This window comes from Homalodisca vitripennis, chromosome 3 (assembly GCF_021130785.1).
Source record: "Homalodisca vitripennis isolate AUS2020 chromosome 3, UT_GWSS_2.1, whole genome shotgun sequence".
Taxonomy (NCBI): domain Eukaryota; kingdom Metazoa; phylum Arthropoda; class Insecta; order Hemiptera; family Cicadellidae; genus Homalodisca; species Homalodisca vitripennis.
In genome coordinates, this window is record NC_060209.1 from 207,596,398 (window position 1) to 207,619,193 (window position 22,796).

At 35.2% G+C, this 22,796-nt stretch overlaps 3 protein-coding genes across 3 annotated transcripts; all 3 read right to left on the reverse strand.

Moving 5' to 3' along the window:
- Positions 1-5,067: 5,067 nt before the first annotated feature.
- Positions 5,068-5,595, reverse strand: LOC124358580. Its single transcript, XM_046810884.1, has one exon. It carries the CDS (start codon positions 5,593-5,595, stop codon positions 5,068-5,070), a length of 528 nt encoding a protein of 175 aa, XP_046666840.1.
- Positions 5,596-5,781: 186 nt separating this feature from the next.
- LOC124358581 lies at positions 5,782-6,762 on the reverse strand. Its single transcript, XM_046810885.1, has one exon. The coding sequence runs from the start codon at positions 6,760-6,762 to the stop codon at positions 5,782-5,784; it is 981 nt and encodes a 326-aa protein (XP_046666841.1).
- A 45-nt stretch (positions 6,763-6,807) lies between these two features.
- LOC124358582 lies at positions 6,808-18,237 on the reverse strand. Its single transcript, XM_046810886.1, has 3 exons — positions 18,144-18,237; positions 13,390-13,574; positions 6,808-6,873 (listed from the first exon to the last, which is right to left on the reverse strand). The coding sequence occupies exons 1-3, from the start codon at positions 18,235-18,237 to the stop codon at positions 6,808-6,810; spliced, it is 345 nt and encodes a 114-aa protein (XP_046666842.1).
- Between the last annotated feature and the right edge of the window lie 4,559 nt (positions 18,238-22,796).

Genomic DNA, 22,796 nt, shown 5'->3' on the forward strand with positions numbered 1-22,796 from the left:
CCAACGAAAAAATAACACGTCCGTTTTGTAAGAAAGAAATCCTAAAACATAACTATGATCGCCATTATAATTATAAAATTCGTCTAAAAAACAAAGGCGTTTACGAGAAAGAATTGAACTATTTGATGAATTGGGCTAAAGACAATCAAATTGTCGATCACGAAAATATGTATAATATAGAAAAATTAAGAGAATTAAAGAGACGTTTTAAGAAGGAAAAGAAAAATTTCGAGATATTTAATGAAGAAAAAATTAATTCAATCTCTGAAAAATTTTCCATTGAAACAAGCGATAAAATTAAGTCTGAAATGATCGAAGAAATTGATAAAACTCTTAACGAAAAAACTGAGAATATCATTGATGTCGAAGTTTTTATCCTCTATGCATGGTCTTTTCAAGCAATACATTTTAACAAATTTAAACGATAATTCCATGTCAATTTACAAATATCTCTTCCTCTAGCTATGAATGACCTTTCTCAATAGATCCAAGTTAGATATTTCAATATCTGATCTATCGAATAGATTCGTCAATTTTTAACGATATATTTCATAATCTTCATATCATCTTTTCGACTCTTTCGAGGATGCGTCCGTCCACAGCCTGTAAACACCAAGTATCCAGGAGGGCCTTGACCCTCGTAGGACAAGGCTCAATATATTTTGACGCGAGTTAGTGTAACGTTCTATTATGTGTCTGACAGTAGTACCATATGCCATCAGAAGACTGTTAAGAAATGGCCGGTTACGAGAAAAACATACGTTAGCCAAGTAATGATCTGTAACACAGATTTATATATTGGCACACTTTGTACTTAAAATCTATAACGACTTGGATTGTAGATATTAATATTCCAGAGTATTAGTATTTAAATTATCAATGAGACATCCAAGACGATATAACATATTTTTTGATTAGTAAGCTCCGAGTGAATGTTCAGTACAAAAATTATTACTAAATTGTTAAATATTAAATATTATCTGGTTTGTCTAAAATAAAAGGCACAGATCTAAATAAAATTAGTGGATTTATTTTAAACTGGCAAATTAATAACTTCAAAGTTTCAGAATTTTTATCACTCTATTTTCCAGAAAAAATTGACAAACTTTAGTAAATTTAAAAGTTCCTTTGACAAGAAATAAAAATATTAATCAAATTATATCAAACTAAAAATCAGAGCTCTCTTATAAAATAAAATAATAAAGTTTTAAAATAAAAACCAACTACCACTTGAAAATAACTAAAATAAAATTGTTCACTTCAAAGTTCACTCAAAATTCAAAAAATAAAAATTTAAACTTCTCTTTACACTAGTTTAACCTTAAATTTCAAGTCTCTGCAATTCAGATTACAACTCTCTCAAACAATTATTAATGTTCAATTAATTTCCAATTAATAATTCACAATAAAACAGTTCCAGTTAAATATTAATAAATAACTAAATTTCCAAATTTCAATTAAAGTTACTGTATTAACAAAGTTCAATTTTAATTCACCTTTCTTCAAGATTGAACCAACTGTAACTTGTATGATTCTATTATGCTCTATTGTTCATCGAGAATTAATTATGCAGATTGCTCTGTCGTTTCTATGAATTTAATTTTTTTCCTATAAAAAAGACAACAAAATTAATTTAATATCAGATATGGAAGACTATTTCAATAAAACGTACAATAAATTTGGTGCTTACCTCAAAATCCCTCGCAGAAAAAAATTAAGAAACACGGCGCACTTTAATTAACTTAACTCACGAAAATGACCAAAAGAAGGGCGAAAATTATGAGCGGGCGCTTAAATACTTCCCTTTCCAATCAACTTTGCAGGACATCCGCGGTGTTCTCTCATTGGTCCAGCTGCATCAAACAAGGAGAACAATAGTCGCAACAAGACAAGTTCTAATCAATTTAAGGCAGTCAACCTGCTTTCCTAACAATTTAAAACTACCAGTACTAACTTGCCAAAGGATTATATGTTCGTTTTTACCCTGACTTTTCAGAGTATAATCAAAAATTAAATCCCAATATTTTGATCCCAAAATTTTCATTTAATTTAAGTTTTAATAAAAAAAAATATAAACCAATGTAGCTTTAAAAACGCTAAAAATTGCCTATTACATAAAGGATGAAATTTCTACTTTGATAAGTTCAAATGTGTCTTACTTTATTAGTTATGCTGCAAGACAAAGAAAACTGTATAATTTACGCGTAAAATTCTTAACTGAAACAAGGTTTACATTGCACCAATTACATCCCTAGATATTTTTGTATTGCAAGTACTCGATTTATTATTTGGGAATAGTGCAGAATAATAATTATAAATATAGATGAGCCGGATTTATAAAATTTAATTACGCAATGCTATGCAATAATAAATAAAGATAGCCATCGTGGGAGGAATGCAAATAAACACGAACACAGGGAGTTTATATAAATTCTAATATAGAGTGTCATGTGTGCGGGAATAGCGAATGTGATTTGGGTTTTATTAAAACCTTGGGTGCTCGGAAACAGGTGTCCCGCAGTTTCATCGTTTTAAATTAGATTCATTTTGTTGTTTTCAATTTACTCTATAGCTCCTACTATTTCAAATCATTTTAGTAGTTTCTATTAAAGTTGATCTAGTACAATATCGCCTCCTGTGCAGTCAGAGGAATTTTAGTTTTATGTGTAATCATAACTTTGAAACATCGAACCGATTCATATGTACAAATATAAAATATACAAATATGCTGTACATCCCTTACAATTTACAATCATTTTAGTAGTTTCCATTAAAGTTGTTGTAGAACAATAACACCCCCTTTGCAGTCAGAGGAGCTTTAGTTTTATTGTCATTTAGAAATATCGAACTGATTCATTTGTAAAACTCTGATTCTGATGATATTCCGACTCAAATATGCTGTACATCTCTTACTACTTCCTATCATTTCGTTAATTTCCAATAAATTGTAGAACAATAATACCTCCTTTGCAGTCAGAAGAGCTTTAGTTTCATCGTCATTTAGAAATATCGAACTGATTCATTTGTATAACTCTGATTCTGACGATATTCCGACTCCAATATGCTGTACATCTCTTACTACTTCCTATCATTTGAGTAGTTTCCAATAAAGTTTTCTTTAGAACAATAACGCCTCCTTTGCAGTCAAAGGAGCTTTAGTTTCTTATTCAATCGTAATTTATAAATGTTGTACTGATTCATTTGTACGAATCTGATAATATTGTGACTCAAACAGAATGAAAATAGAAAGTATCTCAAACAAGAATACGTGTACAAACTAGGAAGAGCGCCGCAACAAGTGTGCGTGTGGGTTCACTATGGTGCAATGTAAAATACAGTAACAAATTTGTTCATGACGTTGACTTTCATTTCAGCGTTGGAAAACTGAAAAACTGAGTTTGTATAGAATTAACTAATTCTGTAATTTTCTCGTTGTCATCATAGTTATCCATAGGACCAATGTAAAAATATTCAGTAATGTTCAGCTAAATTCAGTAATCTGAACTCAGTGTTTGTAATGTAGAAAATAAGCATCGTACACAATTTAAGTCTACAGGTCAGTTAGTTTACAAGTAACATGCGGAATTGATATAAATACAGAAATAAAAATTTTCCAGCCTCACGAGTGATAGGTTTCGCTAATGCTCAGCCGATTATAATGACAGTAATAAATAAATGTACTGAAGGCGCAAATTTTATTAGAGTATAATTGTTTTAAATTCTATTTTATACATACAGTCTTAATAGCTCTTATATTATTTGAATGGGTGCGTTATTATTTTTGTAAGTAATGGACAAAAATGAGTGTTGATAAACGAAATTTAGGCAAAGTACTTTCTTATAGAGGAGTGCAAGGTATTATAAACAGAGTGACAGGACAATTAGTATTGCCTTTGAGCATTAGAACATTTGATAGACAATCTTGTACAATTAGAAAACGAACTTATCTCTGGTTATCAAGTTTACAGCACAGACCCTCGTAGTTTTGAGTCTTAATGAAAGATGAATAAACGAATTAAGTGCAATTTATAATGTGACGAAGACGATGTGTCTGAATATTCGTGTAAAACTGCAAAGACTAAGTAAACGTAAACCACGATTGGATTGTTTCAACAGTTCATGAGAGTATAAAGAAAACTATTTTAGAGAAAGAGTATTTTTATATCAGATAATATGATCTAAAATGTATCGTCGTTCCTAAACAAAAGACTTCAATAAACCAGAGTATCAACTGGTAACGAAATTTATCCAATATACCTTGGAAACACAACTAAACATTACAAAAGATTGCAATCACAAGAAATGCCAACATACGCTCAGCTGTCTAACAATGATCAGCTGTATTTATATATCTGTCTCGATTCTGCCAACATGCTCATTCCCAACAACGGCTCAGCGATTTATGCAACATCTCGAGATTCTCTTTTATAACAGGAGTTACTACTGAAAGACATGTTTGAAACATTAAGTTTAAGATGTCATACTTATACGTACCTACGTCACACCTAAAATAATAACAGAGTGAGAGATATAGTAAAGTATATTATGCAAGTTTAATAAAAATATTCAATCAACTCTCAATTAAATAAAGACGTATGTCGGATGACATTAGACAGTTCTACGAGAATAATATTTGCCCAATAATACATTTTAGTTGAGCCAATTGATTTCCTCATAACTGTATAAAACACATTTGGCCGAGATTCTTAAATGAACGGAAGTTCGGGCAGGAAAGTGTGATCGGAATTGTACATTGCACGCCGGATCTGCTGTAGGAAACTTCATTCAACAGTGAGGATTACAAAAGCCGATGAATTGCTCCCATAGTTATAACTATGATCAATAATCGTCTAGTACGATAAGGAAAGTGTTCTTGTAATGGTCAAAATCCGAGATTATTTTTTAGAGACTAACCTCCATTCAAACTGGAGTAAAAGCCGAGATTCTCAGTGGTTAACAACATTCTCTATACGGCCCATCGGAGCAAAATCCGAGATTCTCTTGGTGGAAGCATCCTCCATGCGGCCAAACTGAACAAAAGCCGAGATTCTGCTTGTGGAAACATTCTCAATACGGCCCATCTGAGCAACATCCGAGATTCTCTTGGTGGGAGCATCCTCCATACGGGCCAAACTGAGCAAAAGCCGACTTTCTCCTTGTGGAAACATTCCCAATACAGCCCATCTGAGCAACATCCGAGAATATCTTGGTGGAAGCATCCTCCATACGGCCAAACTGAGCAAAAGCCGAGATTCTCCTTGTGGAGTCATTCTCAATACGACGGCCCAACCGATCAAAATCCGATATTCTTTTGGAGGAAGCAACCTCCATGTGGCCAAACTGAGCAAAAGCCGAGATTCTCCTTGTGGAATCATTCTCAATACGGCCCATCGGAGCAAAATCCGAGATTCTCTTGGTGGAAGCATCCTCCATGCGGCCAAACTGAGCAAAAGCCGAGATTCTGCTTGTGGAATCATTCTCAATACGGCCCATCGGAGCAAAATCCGAGATTCTCTTGGTGGAAGCAACCTCCATGCGGCCAAACTGAGCAAAAGCCGAGATTCTCCTTGTGGAATCATTCTCAATACGGCCCATCGGAGCAACATCCGAGAATTCTCCTTGGTGGAAGCATCCTCCATACGGCCAAACTGAGCAAAAGCCGAGATTCTCCTTGTGGAATCATTCTCAATACGGCCCAACCGATGAAAATCCGATATTCTCTTGGAGGAAGCAACCTCCATGTGGCCAAACTGAGCAAAAGCCGAGATTCTCCTTGTGGAATCATTCCCAATACGGCCCATCGGAGCAAAAATCCGAGATTCTCTTGGTGGAAGCATCCTCCATACGGCCAAACTGAGCAAAAGCCGAGATTCTGCTTGTGGAATCATTCTCAATACGGCCCAACCGAGCAAAATCCGAGATTCTCTTGGTGGGAGCATCCTCCATACGGCCAAACTGAGCAAAAGCCGACTTTCTCCTTGTGGAAACATTCCCAATACAGCCCATCTGAGCAACATCCGAGAATATCTTGGTGGAAGCATCCTCCATACGGCCAAACTGAGCAAAAGCCGAGATTCTCCTTGTGGAATCATTCTCAATACGGCCCATCGGAGCAAAATCCGAGATTCTCTTGGTGGAAGCATCCTCCATGCGGCCAAACTGAGCAAAAGCCGAGATTCTCCTTGTGGAATCATTCTCAATACGGCCCAACCGAGCAAAATCCGAGATTCTCTTGGTGGAAGCATCCTCCATGCGGACAAACTGAGCAAAAGCCGAGATTCTCCTTGTGGAATCATTCTCAATACGGCCCATAGGAACAAAATCCGAGATTCTCTTGGTGGAAGCAACCTCCATGCGGGCAAACTGAGCAAAAGCCGAGATTCTGCTTGTGGAATCATTCTCAATACGGCCCAACCGAGCAAAATCCGAGATTCTCTTGGTGGGAGCATCCTCCATACGGCCAAACTGAGCAAAAGCCGACTTTCTCCTTGTGGAAACATTCCCAATACAGCCCATCTGAGCAACATCCGAGAATATCTTGGTGGAAGCATCCTCCATACGGCCAAACTGAGCAAAAGCCGAGATTCTGCTTGTGGAATCATTCTCAATACGGCCCATAGGAACAATATCCGAGATTCTCTTGGTGGAAGCATCCTTCATGCGGCCAAACTGAACTAAAGCCGAGATTCTCCTTGTGGAATCATTCTCAATACGGCCCATAGGAACAAAATCCGAGATTCTCTTGGTGGAAGCATCCTCCATGCGGCCAAACTGAGCAAAAGCCGAGATTCTCCCTGTGGAATCATTTTAAATACGGCCCATCGGAGCCAAATCCGAGATTATCTTGGTGGAAGCATCCTCCATGCGGACAAACTGAGCAAAAGCCGAGATTCTGTTTGTGGAGGCACTCTGTACGGCCCAACCTAGAAAATCCGAGATTCTTCTGCCTTTACGATTTGGGTTTGAGTTACACATTACCCCCCCCCCCCCCCACCCCCCCCCCCCCCCACCCCCCCCCCCCCCCACCCCCCCCCCCCCCCACCCCCCCCCCCCCCCACCCCCCCCCCCCCCCACCATCTAAAGAAAAGGCTTATATGGTATGCCCGTTGAATATATCAGAACATAAATATAAAAGAATATAAAAGAACATTTAAATTGTACGTGTTTTATTAAAATCTATGAATCAAGGCAATAAATCTTGACCTGACTTGGGTACTGCAGGGTCCCTTCCTAATTAAACAGGATGACTAATTAACTGAACTAGACACACTTTTTCGTACCATATCTCAGGTTTTCGGTTCATGCAAAGAAATAGCAATATTGACAGTCTATTATCATACATTTCGAAACATTTTAACTAGAAACATAAAACGATTATTTCGATAACTGCAATTTATTGCATCTACATTGCTCCGCATGACGTAGTAATAGAATCTTTGTACCCCTGGGGAGGTTCCCTAGCAAACTCTGAGGCACTTTATGGTTATCTCAAAAATTCCAAACTCTACACTTTTCCCTGTTCCGTTTCTTCAGCACGGATTCCTCATATTGCCTCCAATATGACCTTTATTCCGAAGCTAAACAAGGAAAGTGTTCTAGAATTTATATATTTTTAAATAAAGAACTTTGGTCACTGATTTTACAGATTACTAATAAAAAGGAAGTGCAAATGAACAAATGACAATCGTATAGAACCGACCTAGTTCGTATGATTCCGTACTACTGAATAGATATCTAAAAATAGAATAAATATAAAAATGTATTCAGCTTGGTTTTGGGAATCGTACGCACTTCTGGAATATGTTTGAACCGTAACAAGAGCTCTATTGTCGAGCTTCAGGACGGCTATGGTGGCAGAGCAGTATGCGTTTTAACGCCCGTCCACCTCTTCCATACAAAATCGTATTTATAATACATTTAACTGACTGTTGCGTCGTAGCCAATAGTTGAGTATGATATTGGACCAAGAAATAAATTCAAAAATTCATGTTTCAGATTTAAAGAACAATTAACAATTCAATAAGATACTTTTATTTTTACAAGACATGTGGAGTGAAAGATTTTAAGATGTTATACTTCTCATTAATTGAAAATAGAATAGAAATATGGATTAGTGTTTTGGATTGGTACTTATAAACATAAACTATTAATAGTATATCAAGTCAAAAAAAAACATTTCTTAAGGTTAATTGTGAAAAAGTCAAAAAAAACTTTCATTGTCCTTATTCGAAAAGTTAAAAATATTACCTCTGAAAAACCTTATTTTTTACAAAGCATTGAGACTTTTTACAATAAAAGTGGAAATGCTCCTCAGCACAAAAACAGACCTTAAATTCCGAAACTAATAGTTACGCCTAAATCATACGATAAATTTTATATGTCAATTTAAAACTTCTTAGCATCCCGATTCTAGAAAAAAATTTCTGATTATATGAAAAAATCGACTAGTAAATATATATTTTTTAAAACTCTTAAAGAATGATTACTATCTTTATAAAACCTTGAAAATCTTATGAACATTCAAGTATAACATAGATTTTTTATTGTTCTTTTATGAAAACAGTCCACATCTGTGTAATTGTATTTAATTTCACCAATGTTAATTTAATATAAATAGTATAATGATGTAGAGTGATAAGAGTATTGATGTTATTATTTAGGCACTGGTATATTTATTTTTCAGTTATGTATGACCGTGGCCGATTTTAGTAACGTAATATTTAATGTTAAAAATGGATCCTCTAACAGGTTTAGCCTTCTGAGGTCCTAAATATTCTCACCAGTAATTATGAAGTCAATTGTATTTAAATGTCCTGTATTTTATTTTAAAAAGGTAATATTTTTGTTTTAAATGATACCCGCTCATAGTATAGAGTATTATTTTATTTTAATTGCATTAAGTAATAATTATTTTTTTATCAATACATTTTATATATCATGTCTGTTTATTTGAAAAAATTGATTTTTGTATGTAAGAGAAAATAAATATTCTTATTCTTTGTTTTGTTACCAGAATAGACTGAGTATAAACCTCGAATAGAAAAGTTCACGATTAGGCATACCAGATATTACGTTAACAAAAAGACATAATTAGTACATTAGTATTATTGCTTTAGTAAGCCTTGTATCTTAGGTATTTGTGTTTTGTTTTTCAACCACACGTTGAAAATGATGTTTCATTTCAGAATTAATTATAGAACTACCTCATTTTAATACATTGAATACAAAGTATCAAGCTTGTTTCTTTCCCATCCATCTAATAGTTTTAAAAATAAGGATATTCGTTATTATTTTTTGTTATAAGTCCAGAATTTACTTTAATAAGTTTTAAAAAGGGAAAGACTCAATTTATAAATAGAAATATTTCTAATGCGCGACTTTGAACTGGTAACTTTAACACGTTTACTACCAAAGGTTAAAGTAGCTTTGTGTGTTGTCAACTACATAAACCATTGTGTCGCGTTGCAGTCAAAGAGTTAACATTGCCTACACTGTAGTTATCGTAGTGTTGACAAACAGCGGTCAGGTCAGTATTATGCATTGTGTAGTTCTGCTGTCAAAGAGTTAACATTGCCTACACTTTAGTTATCGTAGTGTTTACAAACAGCGGTCAGGTCAGTATTATGCATTGTGTAGTTCTGCAGTCACAGAGTTAACATTGCCTACACTTTAGTTATCGTAGTGTTGACAAACAGCGGTCAGGTCAGTATTATGCATTGTGTAGTTCTGCTGTCACAGAGTTAACATTGCCTACACTATAGTTATCGTAGTGTTGACAAACAGCGGTCAGGTCAGTATTATGCATTGTGTAGTTCTGCTGTCACAGAGTTAACATTGCCTACACTTTAGTTATCGTAGTGTTGACAAACAGCGGTCAGGTCAGTATTATGCATTGTGTAGTTCTGCTGTCACAGAGTTAACATTGCCTACACTATAGTTATCGTAGTGTTGACAAACAGCGGTCAGGTCAGTATTATGCATTGTGTAGTTCTGCTGTCAAAGAGTTAACATTGCCTACACTTTAGTTATCGTAGTGTTTGACAAACAGCGGTCAGGTCAGTATTATGCATTGTGTAGTTCTGCTGTCACAGAGTTAACATTGCCTACACTTTAGTTATCGTAGTGTTTACAAACAGCGGTCAGGTCAGTATTATGCATTGTGTAGTTCTGCTGTCAAAGAGTTATCATTGCCTACACTTTAGTTTATCGTAGTGTTGACAAACAGCGGTCAGGTCAGTATTATGCATTGTGTAGTTCTGCTGTCAAAGAGTTAACATTGCCTACACTTTAGTTATCGTAGTGTTGACAAACAGCGGTCAGGTCAGTATTATGCATTGTGTAGTTCTGCTGTCAAAGAGTTAACATTGCCTACACTTTAGTTATCGTAGTGTTTACAAACAGCGGTCAGGTCAGTACTATGCATTGTATAGTTCTGCTGTCAAAGAGTTAACATTGCCTACACTTTAGTTATCGTAGTGTTTACAAACAGCGGTCAGGTCAGTACTATGCATTGTGTAGTTCTGCTGTCAAAGAGTTAACATTGCCTACACTTTAGTTATCGTAGTGTTGACAAAACAGCGGTCAGGTCAGTACTATGCATTGTGTAGTTCTGCTGTCAAAGAGTTATCATTGCCTACACTTTAGTTATCGTAGTGTTGACAAACAGCGGTCAGGTCAGTATTATGCATTGTGTAGTTCTGCTGTCACAGAGTTAACATTGCCTACACTTTAGTTATCGTAGTGTTGACAAACAGCGGTCAGGTCAGTATTATGCATTGTGTAGTTCTGCTGTCAAAGAGTTATCATTGCCTACACTTTAGTTATCGTAGTGTTGACAAACAGCGGTCAGGTCAGTATTATGCATTGTGTAGTTCTGCTGTCAAAGAGTTATCATTGCCTACACTTTAGTTATCGTAGTGTTGACAAACAGCGGTCAGGTCAGTATTATGCATTGTGTAGTTCTGCTGTCAAAGAGTTATCATTGCCTACACTTTAGTTATCGTAGTGTTGACAAACAGCGGTCAGGTCAGTATTATGCATTGTGTCGTTCTGCTGTCAAAGAGTTAACATTGCCTACACTGTAGTTATCGTAGTGTTTGACAAACAGCGGGTCAGGTCAATATTATGCATTGTGTAGTTCTGCAGTCAAAGAGTTAACATTGCCTACACTGTAGTTATCGTAGTGTTTACAAATAGCGGTCAGGTCAGTATTACCCATTGTGTCGCTCTGACGACAAAGAGTTAACATTGCCTACACTGTAGTTATCGTAGTGTTTACAAACAGCGGCCAGGTCAATATTACCCATTGTGTCGCTCCGCAGACAAAGAGTTAACATTCCCTACACTGTAGTTATCGTAGTGTTTACAAATAGCGGTCAGGTCAATATTACCCATTGTGTCGCTCCGCAGACAAAGAGTTAACATTCCCTACACTGTAGTTATCGTAGTGTTTACAAATAGCGGTCAGGTCAATATTACCCATTGTGTCGCTCCGCAGACAAAGATTTAACATTGCCTACACTGTAGTTATCGTAGTGTTTACAAATAGCGGTCAGGTCAATATTACCCATTGTGTCGCTCCGCAGACAAAGATTTAACATTGCCTACACTGTCGTTTATCGTAGTGTTTACAAATAGCGGTCAGGTCAATATTACCCATTGTGTCGCTCCGCAGACAAAGATTTAACATTGCCTACACTGTCGTTATCGTAGTGTTTACAAATAGCGGTCAGGTCAATATTACCCATTGTGTCGCTCCGCAGACAAAGATTTAACATTGCCTACACTGTAGTTATCGTAGTGTTTACAAATAGCGGTCAGGTCAATATTACCCATTGTGTCGCTCCGCAGACAAAGATTTAACATTGCCTACACTGTCGTTATCGTAGTGTTTACAAATAGCGGTCAGGTCAATATTACCCATTGTGTCGCTCCGCAGACAAAGATTTAACATTGCCTACACTGTAGTTATCGTAGTGTTTACAAATAGCGGTCAGGTCAATATTACCCATTGTGTCGCTCCGCAGACAAAGATTTAACATTGCCTACACTGTCGTTATCGTAGTGTTTACAAATAGCGGTCAGGTCAATATTACCTATTGTGTCGCTCCGCAGACAAAGATTTAACATTGCCTACACTGTAGTTATCGTAGTGTTTACAAATAGCGGTCAGGTCAATATTACCCATTGTGTCGCTCCGCAGACAAAGATTTTACATTGCCTACACTGTAGTTATCGTAGTGTTTACAAATAGCGGTCAGGTCAATATTACCCATTGTGTCGCTCCGCAGACAAAGATTTAACATTGCCTACACTGTCGTTATCGTAGTGTTTACAAATAGCGGTCAGGTCAATATTACCCATTGTGTCGCTCCGCAGACAAAGATTTAACATTGCCTACACTGTCGTTATCGTAGTGTTTACAAATAGCGGTCAGGTCAATATTACCCATTGTGTCGCTCCGCAGACAAAGATTTAACATTGCCTACACTGTCGTTATCGTAGTGTTTACAAATAGCGGTCAGGTCAATATTACCCATTGTGTCGCTCCGCAGACAAAGATTTAACATTGCCTACACTGTAGTTATCGTAGTGTTTACAAATAGCGGTCAGGTCAATATTACCCATTGTGTCGCTCCGCAGACAAAGATTTAACATTCCCTACACTGTCGTTATCGTAGTGTTTACAAATAGCGGTCAGGTCAATATTACCCATTGTGTCGCTCCGCAGACAAAGATTTAACATTGCCTACACTGTAGTTATCGTAGTGTTTACAAATAGCGGTCAGGTCAATATTACCCATTGTGTCGCTCCGCAGACAAAGAGTTAACATTCCCTACACTGTAGTTATCGTAGTGTTTACAAATAGCGGTCAGGTCAATATTACCCATTGTGTCGCTCCGCAGGACAAAGATTTAACATTGCCTACACTGTCGTTATCGTAGTGTTTACAAATAGCGGTCAGGTCAATATTACCCATTGTGTCGCTCCGCAGACAAAGATTTAACATTGCCTACACTGTCGTTATCGTAGTGTTTACAAATAGCGGTCAGGTCAATATTACCCATTGTGTCGCTCCGCAGACAAAGATTTAACACTGCCTACACTGTCGTTATCGTAGTACACACAGCGGTTTAATTTACAAAACAGCGGTCAGATCAGTATAACCCATTAAATTAAAATGATTGTATTATAAAGCAATTATACATAAACATACAGTAAATAGAATAATTAATGGGTAACTAAAAAACACTTTTCTGAAAATTAATTTTATTTCAAAAAAGGGTTTTAGTTTACCATTAATTATTCTTAACATAAAATATAACCCTATAATGTGGAGTAATGACATTAATAGAGTAAATAATATAACAAAAATTAAGAAAAAGTACCTCCTCTACCCAGTCGACGTTATACAGCGGAGTCTGCCCGATGGCGTACATCTGCCGATGGCCAGAGATAACAAACAAGATGGCGATCAGCTTGTACACGTGAAACTCTGCAAACTCTGAGTTACCGTTGGGGGTCACGAGTTTGCTCATGTTCTTGTACATGGAGAAAGGCCTAAGCCACCTTCCTGTAAAGTTTAAAGAAGTTGGTTGTCAGTACTGCATTGACAGATGTTTGTAGTGGATTTTGTCTAATAGCGTACATCTATGCGTAGTTCTAGCCTAATAAATATTTGTAGGTAATAACGATTCTAGAACTTCAAAACCTCTACTAGAAATGTTTCAGTACAAAATAAAATTATATACCAGTTCGCTTCTTTTAATTTCAATTATTATGTGCCCTGAAACTGACTGTTGTTGTGTTTTCAATGCTCAAAATATTCAATTTTCACAATTGTTTAACAATTAAATGTCGTTTTTAAAGTTACCTATTCACTAAAATACTGTTTGGAAAATTATTCATTTAATTATATACACAAATCACTGCAGTCTTTATGCATATAATAAACGTGAAATAACTAGCATAAATAAAATAAATAAGCTATAATAATTTCTGTATCCTATATTATAAAATATATTTAATTTATTTTGTACCATTACAGAGAAAGTAACAAATAAACACAGTTGAGCCAATTTGCAAAGAGTTAAGCTGAGGTAAAGTGATAATTTGTTCCATATTAGATTGTTAGATCATTCTACATAAACATGTTTGTAAAGCTACATGAACAAGAACTCTAAATCCATGTATTAATCATACTATGGTGTAAAAATTAGTAACTAATCATTGTGTCTAAAGCAAAAAGAATCACATAGTCAAAATTTATTATGGTGACTTATTATGTGATCAAATATTTAGCACAAGTTATATACACGCTCTTCAAATTAGCAATATGCAATAGAGAATTAAAATATACAAAACAAAAGTATATACATTCTTTAGATATAAAACCTATCTGTTCGCTTTTTTTAATTATACATCTTAAAACTTTCAGATTTTTTATTTTTAAGTGAAAAAGCAATAGTCTTTTGAACGTTTATCTCTTGCAGTATTTAATTATTCTTAGTGATCCTTTATAATTAAAGACTAAAAGTTAATGTGAGGTTATGCTTCAAGTAAAATTGAGCACAAGTGTTAACGACAGGGGCATAACATGAAGTTACTTTGTATTTAAAGTTATTTCAGGAACGGTAACACTGCAGTTAGGTATGCCTTGTTTGTTATTATTATTATCATACGAAATAATAGAATATTTTACTAAATAACAATATCATATAATTAGGAGGAAATGAGATTAGTAATAATTAATAGTTCTTAAATTATTACTATCTATTACAGTTATATAAAAAACTTAACTTATATAATAATAAAATATGCGAAGAATAGTAGATTTCTATTATGTTTTAAGTTTACTCCTAAATTCCATTTTCAGCAACATTAATAATCAAACTAACAATTAAATCAGAGTCAACTACATTCTCTTCCACTCTTAACCACGATTATTTTATAATTCTTCCGTCTGTTTAAAGCTCCTAGTTCATTACGTCATCTGAAAATATGAAAAGGGACGATAAAGAAAGAAATAAGTTAAGAAAGTACTTTTCAAATTTCAAAATTTATAGTAAAAGTATGCTTAATAAATTAGTATGTTTAAATAGAATATCATAATGGCGTGATAGGTTTCAATTATATACTCTTTTGTAATATTTCATTAGTCGAGACTAATATCAGGCTAAGACTACAAGTTGTACAAGGTTATGGCTGGATACACGATAACGTAACGTCACTTAACTAAATATCACGTAACAGAATAACATATAAAACGACAAAGGATCGTAATGGTGTTTTACGTCACGTAGTGGGATAGAATTTTGGCTGGTTGCACTACATAGCATTTTCATGAAACTTCACGTCACATAATGATATATAATGATGGCTGGTCACATGATAAACGCTATGGCACTTCATGTCACGTAGAGGAATAGAACGTTGGCTGGCTGCACTACATAGCATTTTCATGAAACTTCACGTCACATAATGATATATAATGATGACCAGTCACACGATAGAGTAACATAATGGGTGTTTATGTCACGTAGAGGGATAGAATGTTATACTTACAGTCTAATAAAATCCGGTACCGTAGATTAATTTGGAGCTTACGTCGGTAAGGAAGCGTCTTTTGGTCTTTTAACCTACTTCCAGTCTGAGGGTTAAAGTTAAAACGCCAACTTCTAGCAGTAGCTAATTGTGGAATATGCTTAACTTTGATTGTAAATTATGTATTTAATTTGTGGTTTGCTCAGCCAATTAAAATGTCGTAAAGGTACATCCTAATCCAAGGTCAGACGAACCTAGCCAAGTACTCGCGATGTCCGTCGACTTCTCGGAAACACTGTAAAGCGAGATGGCTTTGTTCTAGATTACCAAAGTCGATGGTGACAGCTTTGTGAAAGATTTCTTTGTGTCTAATGACACGCTAAATAAATAATCAAGCGACTTGGAAAACTAGAGAGACTGGTGTGTCTGGCTTTGAGTCATGTTTGATCTAGATGCCTTTGTTTTACCTAAGCTGGTGGAGACATCATTGTTAATAATTTTTTTGTCTCTGATGACGCACTAAATAATTTATCCCACGAATTGGAAAACTATAGAGACTGGAATGTCTGGCTTTGAGTCATGTTTGATCTAGATGGCTTTGTTCTAGATTACCAAAGGTGGTGGTGACACCGCTGTTAACGATTTTTTGTGTCTCTGATGACACACTAAATAACTTATGCCACGACTTGGAAACTAGAGAGACTGGAGTGTATGGTTTGGAGTCGTTTTTGATCCAGATAGCTTTGTTTTAGTTTATCAAAGTCGTAGGTAACAGGTTTGTGAAAGGTTTCGTTGTTTCTCTGATGTCACGCTACATAATTAATCCAGCTACTTGGAAACTAGACAGACTGGAATATCTGACTCGGTGTCATGTTTGATCTAGATGGCTTTGTTCTACATTACCAAAGTTGGTGGTGACAGCTTTGTCAAAGGTTTTCTTTGTATCTGATAACGTACTAAATCCTGCTTAAACTTAGAGAAGTAATCAGGTACAGCTTTCTTTAGTAACTAAGTACAATATATTGTGTTTAGTGAGACCTACAAGTTTAAATTAGTTTCTTACTAGTTTAAAAGCCATATCACATTGGATAGAGAACAAAACTAAAACATTGATCGTTTTTCGCTGGTAGGTATTTAGGGAATTATTGTAAAAAATAAGTTATTGTGTAAAGAAATTCTGAAAACTCTTGTTTTGTAGACTTAAACGTTTTATAGTTCACAGCGCGTTGAAACAGTGCTCACACAATCAAACTCTTGATACATTCTGGTTTCACCGAGGAGAGCCCTACTCAGTCAACAGATGTAAAACCGAAACTGCCAATAATAAACAGTCGTCTGTATAGCCGATTTGAGGGGGAGTCGATATTTCGTGATTGGCTAAATATTACCAACCACCGACCAGTTATGGTCAATGTATAGTATATCAGAGTCCTTCTCATGGCGAAGTCAACTGTATGTCATCTATTTTGATTTGGCCTTCAATAAATTTGATCATTCCATTCAGAATGTTATGCTTGAAAGCTATGTTATCGGTGGGCCACTACAGTTATGGATTCTATCTGGCTCATAGAAGACTTTTACCAGAAGAAACCAGAAGACGTTGATAGAATTTTTCTGGTTTTCTTGTAAAATGACTTCATAGCATCTTCAAGGATGCTTCAGGGTTCCCACTTTGGCTCTTTTTTGTTCAATCTGTTCAAATGACATCACAGTGAAGCTGAAAGTACATTGCTTTTTCTTTGCTGATAATTCTAAGCTATACTTCCAGATTGGAGCTATGAGTGATAGCTCTTTCTTGCAGGATGGTGTACGTGAGGTTAAGCATTGATGCAGGCAGGAATTCGGAAAATGCTCTTTTTTGTCATTTCACAGTATAAGAATCTCCAGTGATTTGTGATTTTTATGTATCGGACGACCTACTAAACCGGCAGTCATTAGTAAAATATCTGGGATATTTTTTCCCTGCCATGTTTTAAGTCCTGTTGATGAGCATATTCGTAGTGAATGTGGCAAGATTTTGAGAATATTATGAATGCTGTCAAGGGTCTCTCGCCATTTAAATGATCCAATGTCATTAAGAGCCATATACTTTACGCACATTCGCCCTCTTAGGGAATTTTCTTCGACCGTATGGTCCCCTCATCAAGTTTACCTTAGGCAAGAACTCCATCGAATACAGAGAAAATTAGTTAGATTTGTTAGGAAAAATTTGGGATATCTATAATGAAGTACGAATCTCCGACTTGGAAAAGCGCTAAATTATGACTCGCTGGAGGCCATACCGGACGTTTAATATTCCATGTTCCTTTACAAACTTATAATCTTATAGATTTGCCATTTATTCTTGAACTGCTCCTGGACTGTTTTTCCAGTTCGACTAGTCAGTTTAAAGTCTGTGTTGGGGCACTCTATTCTGGTTGGAGAGCATTTATGTGCTAATTAATAATAAAGCCCAAATGGATATGATCATAATTACTTACAATGTCAACATTAGTATAAAATGGTCGCCAAGTGTAACAAGTACCAACTGTCAATCTTGACTTACTCTTAAACCCTTCTTCAACTAAATTCATTTACTTTCTTACGTTGTAGCACTTACTGATGCTGCGGTTGTGGTTTCGCCCAGGTTGGTAGATGAAAAAGTCCATTCCAGTGGCGATGAAGGCGATTAAAATTGCTACAGCAATTATCATCCTGAAAATTAAAACATATAATATATATAAAGGGTGTAAATTAAGTCCTGATACGTCTGGATATATTCCAAACGGATTGAGATATAGATGTTCGATCTTCACCATCTATTAAAATACTTTTTTGGACTTTTTGGAGGGTAAAACATCCCCCCCCCCTTCAAATTGGGGTAGAGAAGGTCCACTTTAAATTTTCAATTTGCAACCACTATCTGCTGACTTTTCATTTCAAAGGTGAATTCTAAAGAAACAGAATGGCGTGAGCAAACATATCTACGATGATCCTAGCAAAAATTATGGGCAAATAACCCCTTATATAAACTCAGTTAAGTCCTGATACGCAAATAAACTGAGGCTGCTCCGTTGTATCTTCTTGGTTAGAGCTTAACCATACCACTACTAATATGACTAAAAGTAGATCAGTAAGAGCTTTTTTTTATAATTTGATGCTGTAAACAAATAAAATAAGGTTTATATTTGCGCCCTTGTCGCCAGTATTAATAAACGTAATCTCATGGTGTAGACCGGGTTTCCTGACATTGTTTAGAGTAATACAGGGAAATTAATGTTATAAACTGCTGGGACACGTAAAGCGTTCAATGTTCAGGTTGGATAGTCATGGCCACACGTCATGACATTACGAACGTTAGCATTTGGCATTATGAAGGTTAGCAAACAGGTGATACTTCACATGTTGGAAATTAAACTCCTTGTGTACAATAATCTATTCTCAATAATGGAGATACATAACCAGCATAAGCTTGTATTTAGTACTTCATATCAAACAACGCGGAATGGGCGCTATGTGTTACGATTTTAAGACGCAAGATGAAAGTGTATCACATGGGTATTACATTTTTCCTTTTCTTCTCCATATATTATGGTTTTGCCAATTTCACGAAATAAAAAAAGAAGAGAAATAAAGATTTTAACGTAAAAGTTATACACTTTTGATTACAATAGGTAGCCTACACAATAAAATTCTTAGCCACTTTAACACTGCAACGTAATTGTAACTAAAGATCTAACGATATTTGTGACAGTTCTGCACTTAGCAGTTGAAGCTGATTACGGTTCAGACTAAAGCCGATATTTTATGGTAATGTTAGGTCAGAGCAGAGACCACAAGTACTTGTAATTACGTTGTGGTTACGTTTGTAAATTTGACAGTTGTGTTGTTAGCAGATGGAGCTGATTACGGTTTAGACTAAATCTGATACTTTGTGGTAATGTTAGGTCAGAGCATTAACCACAAGTACTAGTAACTAATGTTGTGGTTACGTTTGTAAATTTGACAGTTGTGTTGTTAGCAGATGGAGCTGATTACGGTTCAGACTAAATCTGATACTTTGTGGTAATGTTAGGAGAGAGCATTAACCACAAGTACTAGTAACTAATGTTGTGGTTACGTTTGTAACACTGATAGTTCTGCAGTTAGCAGTTTAAGCTGATTACGGGGTAGACTAAATCTGATACTTAGTGGTAATGTTAGGAGAGAGCATTAACCACAAGTACTAGTAACTAACGTTGTGGTTACGTTTGTAAACCGATAGTTCTGCATTTGGCAGTAGAGGCTGATTACGGTTCAGACTAAATCCGATACTTTGTAGTAATGTTAGGTCAGAATAGAGACCACAAGTACTAGTAACTAACATTGTGATTACGTTTGTAAACCGATATTTCTGCATTTGGCAGTAGAGGCTGATTACGGTTCAGACTAAATCCGATACTTTCTAGTAATGTTAGGTCAGAATAGAGACCACAAGTACTAGTAACTAACATTGTGGTTACGTTTGTAAACCGATAGGTATGAATTTGGCAGATGAGGCTGATTATGGTTCAGACTAAATCCGATACTTTGTGGTAATGTTAGAATAGAGACCACAAGTACTAGTAACGAACGTTGTGGTTACGTTTGTAACACTGCCAGTTCTGCAGTTAGACGTTGAGGCTGATTACGGTTCAGACTAAAGCCAATACTTTGTGGTAATGTTAGGACAGAGTAGAGACCACAACGTACTTGTACTTGTGACAGTAGATAAACGGTTGAATGTTACAACAATCATCCTTTTAATTTAAACAAAGCCAGCACATTGAATTGGTGAACTTTATTTCGCAAAGTGCCTAAATATTTTGCATTAACCATGAATGCAACTGAATTTAAATCTTATCATACCTGTTAATTCAACTAACTTAAAAAGGTACAAGATTATACACTAAAATACGAACTATTATAAATAAAGATTGACATAGTTTTCATTTCTTTCCTCTTTGCAACAATTCTTTATAATTTTCGAATTACTCTTGAATATAAATAAAATTTTATTTCTAAACAAAGTATCACTACAACTTTGATACATTTTGCAATCTTAAAAACTACCATGCTTTAAATAAAACAGTATATTACCCACCACGTATCGTATTAAATGATACTGACACTGTGGGTTTTATAATAACCATACAAATACAATTGATTTAATAACTCATAGGATTAATTTAATTTAATTCGCACCATGTCAAAAGTATTCCTAGAATTGTTGCGCAAGCAATGTGACGTAACTAAATTCAGTGCTCTGCGTCGAAACTCAATTATCGGTGTTTCAGGGAAAGAGAAGAGCGTCAGACTTTGCTTTGTCCTGCTCCAAGTTTAGTCAGTAGGACCGGATATTTGCTAAAAAGTTGTTGGGTTGGTCAGAAGGCAACTATCAGTTTTGCTTTGAATGCTCTCAACACGTGGAATCTTTGCTTGTATTTTTTCAATGTCTTGAAAATAGATATAACTACTTTAATGCCAAAACTATTATCATTTGACAATTTAAACTTGTACACATTACTCATGCTTTTTAAGTTACTCTTGCTGCATACTTAATGCATTTTGAAGTTGGAGACAAAGTCCTTAAATTTAAAGGACTTTCTATAAGGCTACTTAACGCTAAACCAATTTCATGTATTATCTCACATTATTAACGACTACCGAAAATAACTTTTACGCGTTATCTTTTCGGTCAAACGTCTTATCGCTAAAAAGATAAAGAACTTGCAAATGATCATCTGCTTTTGGAACTCCAAATTTGTTCTAAAGAAATACATGTACGCAATTGAGTTCATAGTATTTGATATCTCTATCAGACATTCGTAATCAGATTCTCTAGAACATAATTCTGTTACGTGATAGCCTCTGGTCTCATGGGATGATTTTTCATTCGTATTATCTGGACTGATAAACACAGCTTGGCAATTTCCTTTATTTACATTATTATTTTAGTTCTTTCCCCCTCTACATCAGTCCTTTACCCACGTACGAACCAATTATCTCAAAACGAGAATCCGTACCCCATTGAAGACCGTGGCATTCAATGTCATGTCAGCATTCATGAACGGGATACTTCTTCCCATGGTTAACACAGAACATGTGGCAGTTAGAATAAATATCGATATGTGTGCCATTTTCACTCATAGCGTTAGTAGGCTACAAAACAACACAAACCACAAGGTTGAAATGGCCTTTTGAAAATAATTCATTTCAATTTGTGTGAAGTTGGAACCGTTTCATTTTTAACCTTCCGGAGAAAATCAAATAGCGCCTACCTAAACTTATAACTTTCAAAGGCTTATGCTATCATATTAAAATAATATTTATATAAGACATTTTTTTAATGTTTCTTTTCATTAAATTTGACGTAAAATTTTTAAAACGACCGTAATTTAAAATTCTGTAATAAAACTCGGGAAGCTATTTCATTTTTAGTACTAAGCTTTGTTCTCCTATGATTAAACGGCTATGTAGTAAAACACAGTGTAATTTGACTCGTTAAGGAGCTTTCAATTTTAAAATTAAAAGCAACCCGGTAGACAACAAAGAAAATAGTTATAAACGCTCATAGTAACTAATTTAACTAATATTTTATAGATAGTTTTATAATATACGGTATATTATAATAAAGATTAACTGCAAAGAGAAGTTGCAACATCAATTCTTTCGGTCAAAGAAATTAAGTTACAATGCAATAAATTCCTAGTAAAGGAAAAGTCATCACAGCAGAGAGAGTCCTGGCCTGTTATGAATAGTTGTGATAATTTTCGAACACAAATTAACAATAACCTTACTTGGGTTTACTTGGAAACTTTTACGTCTAAGAAAGGACACTTCTTGAAAATTAATTATCACACGAGAAAGACAGGTGTATTAATATTAAACTACATATGCAATAAAAAAACTTTTAAAATTCTGATAAGCATAAAAATCCCTAAATACTTTCATCGAAATTTCTAGCAGCATGGCGTCTTATAATGAACCAAGCTATAATATTAATTATCAACATATGTTTTCCTGAAAGCAAAGTGATAAATGAAGTCTCTGAGCGAACTTGCAATGATGGATTCAATTCAGTTTTTCAAACACCCAACTTTAAATAACTTTCAAGTTAACTAATTATAAGTTCACACTCTATCTACTTCATTATGTTTGATGGAAATAAGTCTGACATTTTGAGATAATGTTTCATCATAATACAACGCAGTTTCGTTTGAAAGGGCCAGACTTTATTAAAATTTAGTTGTTC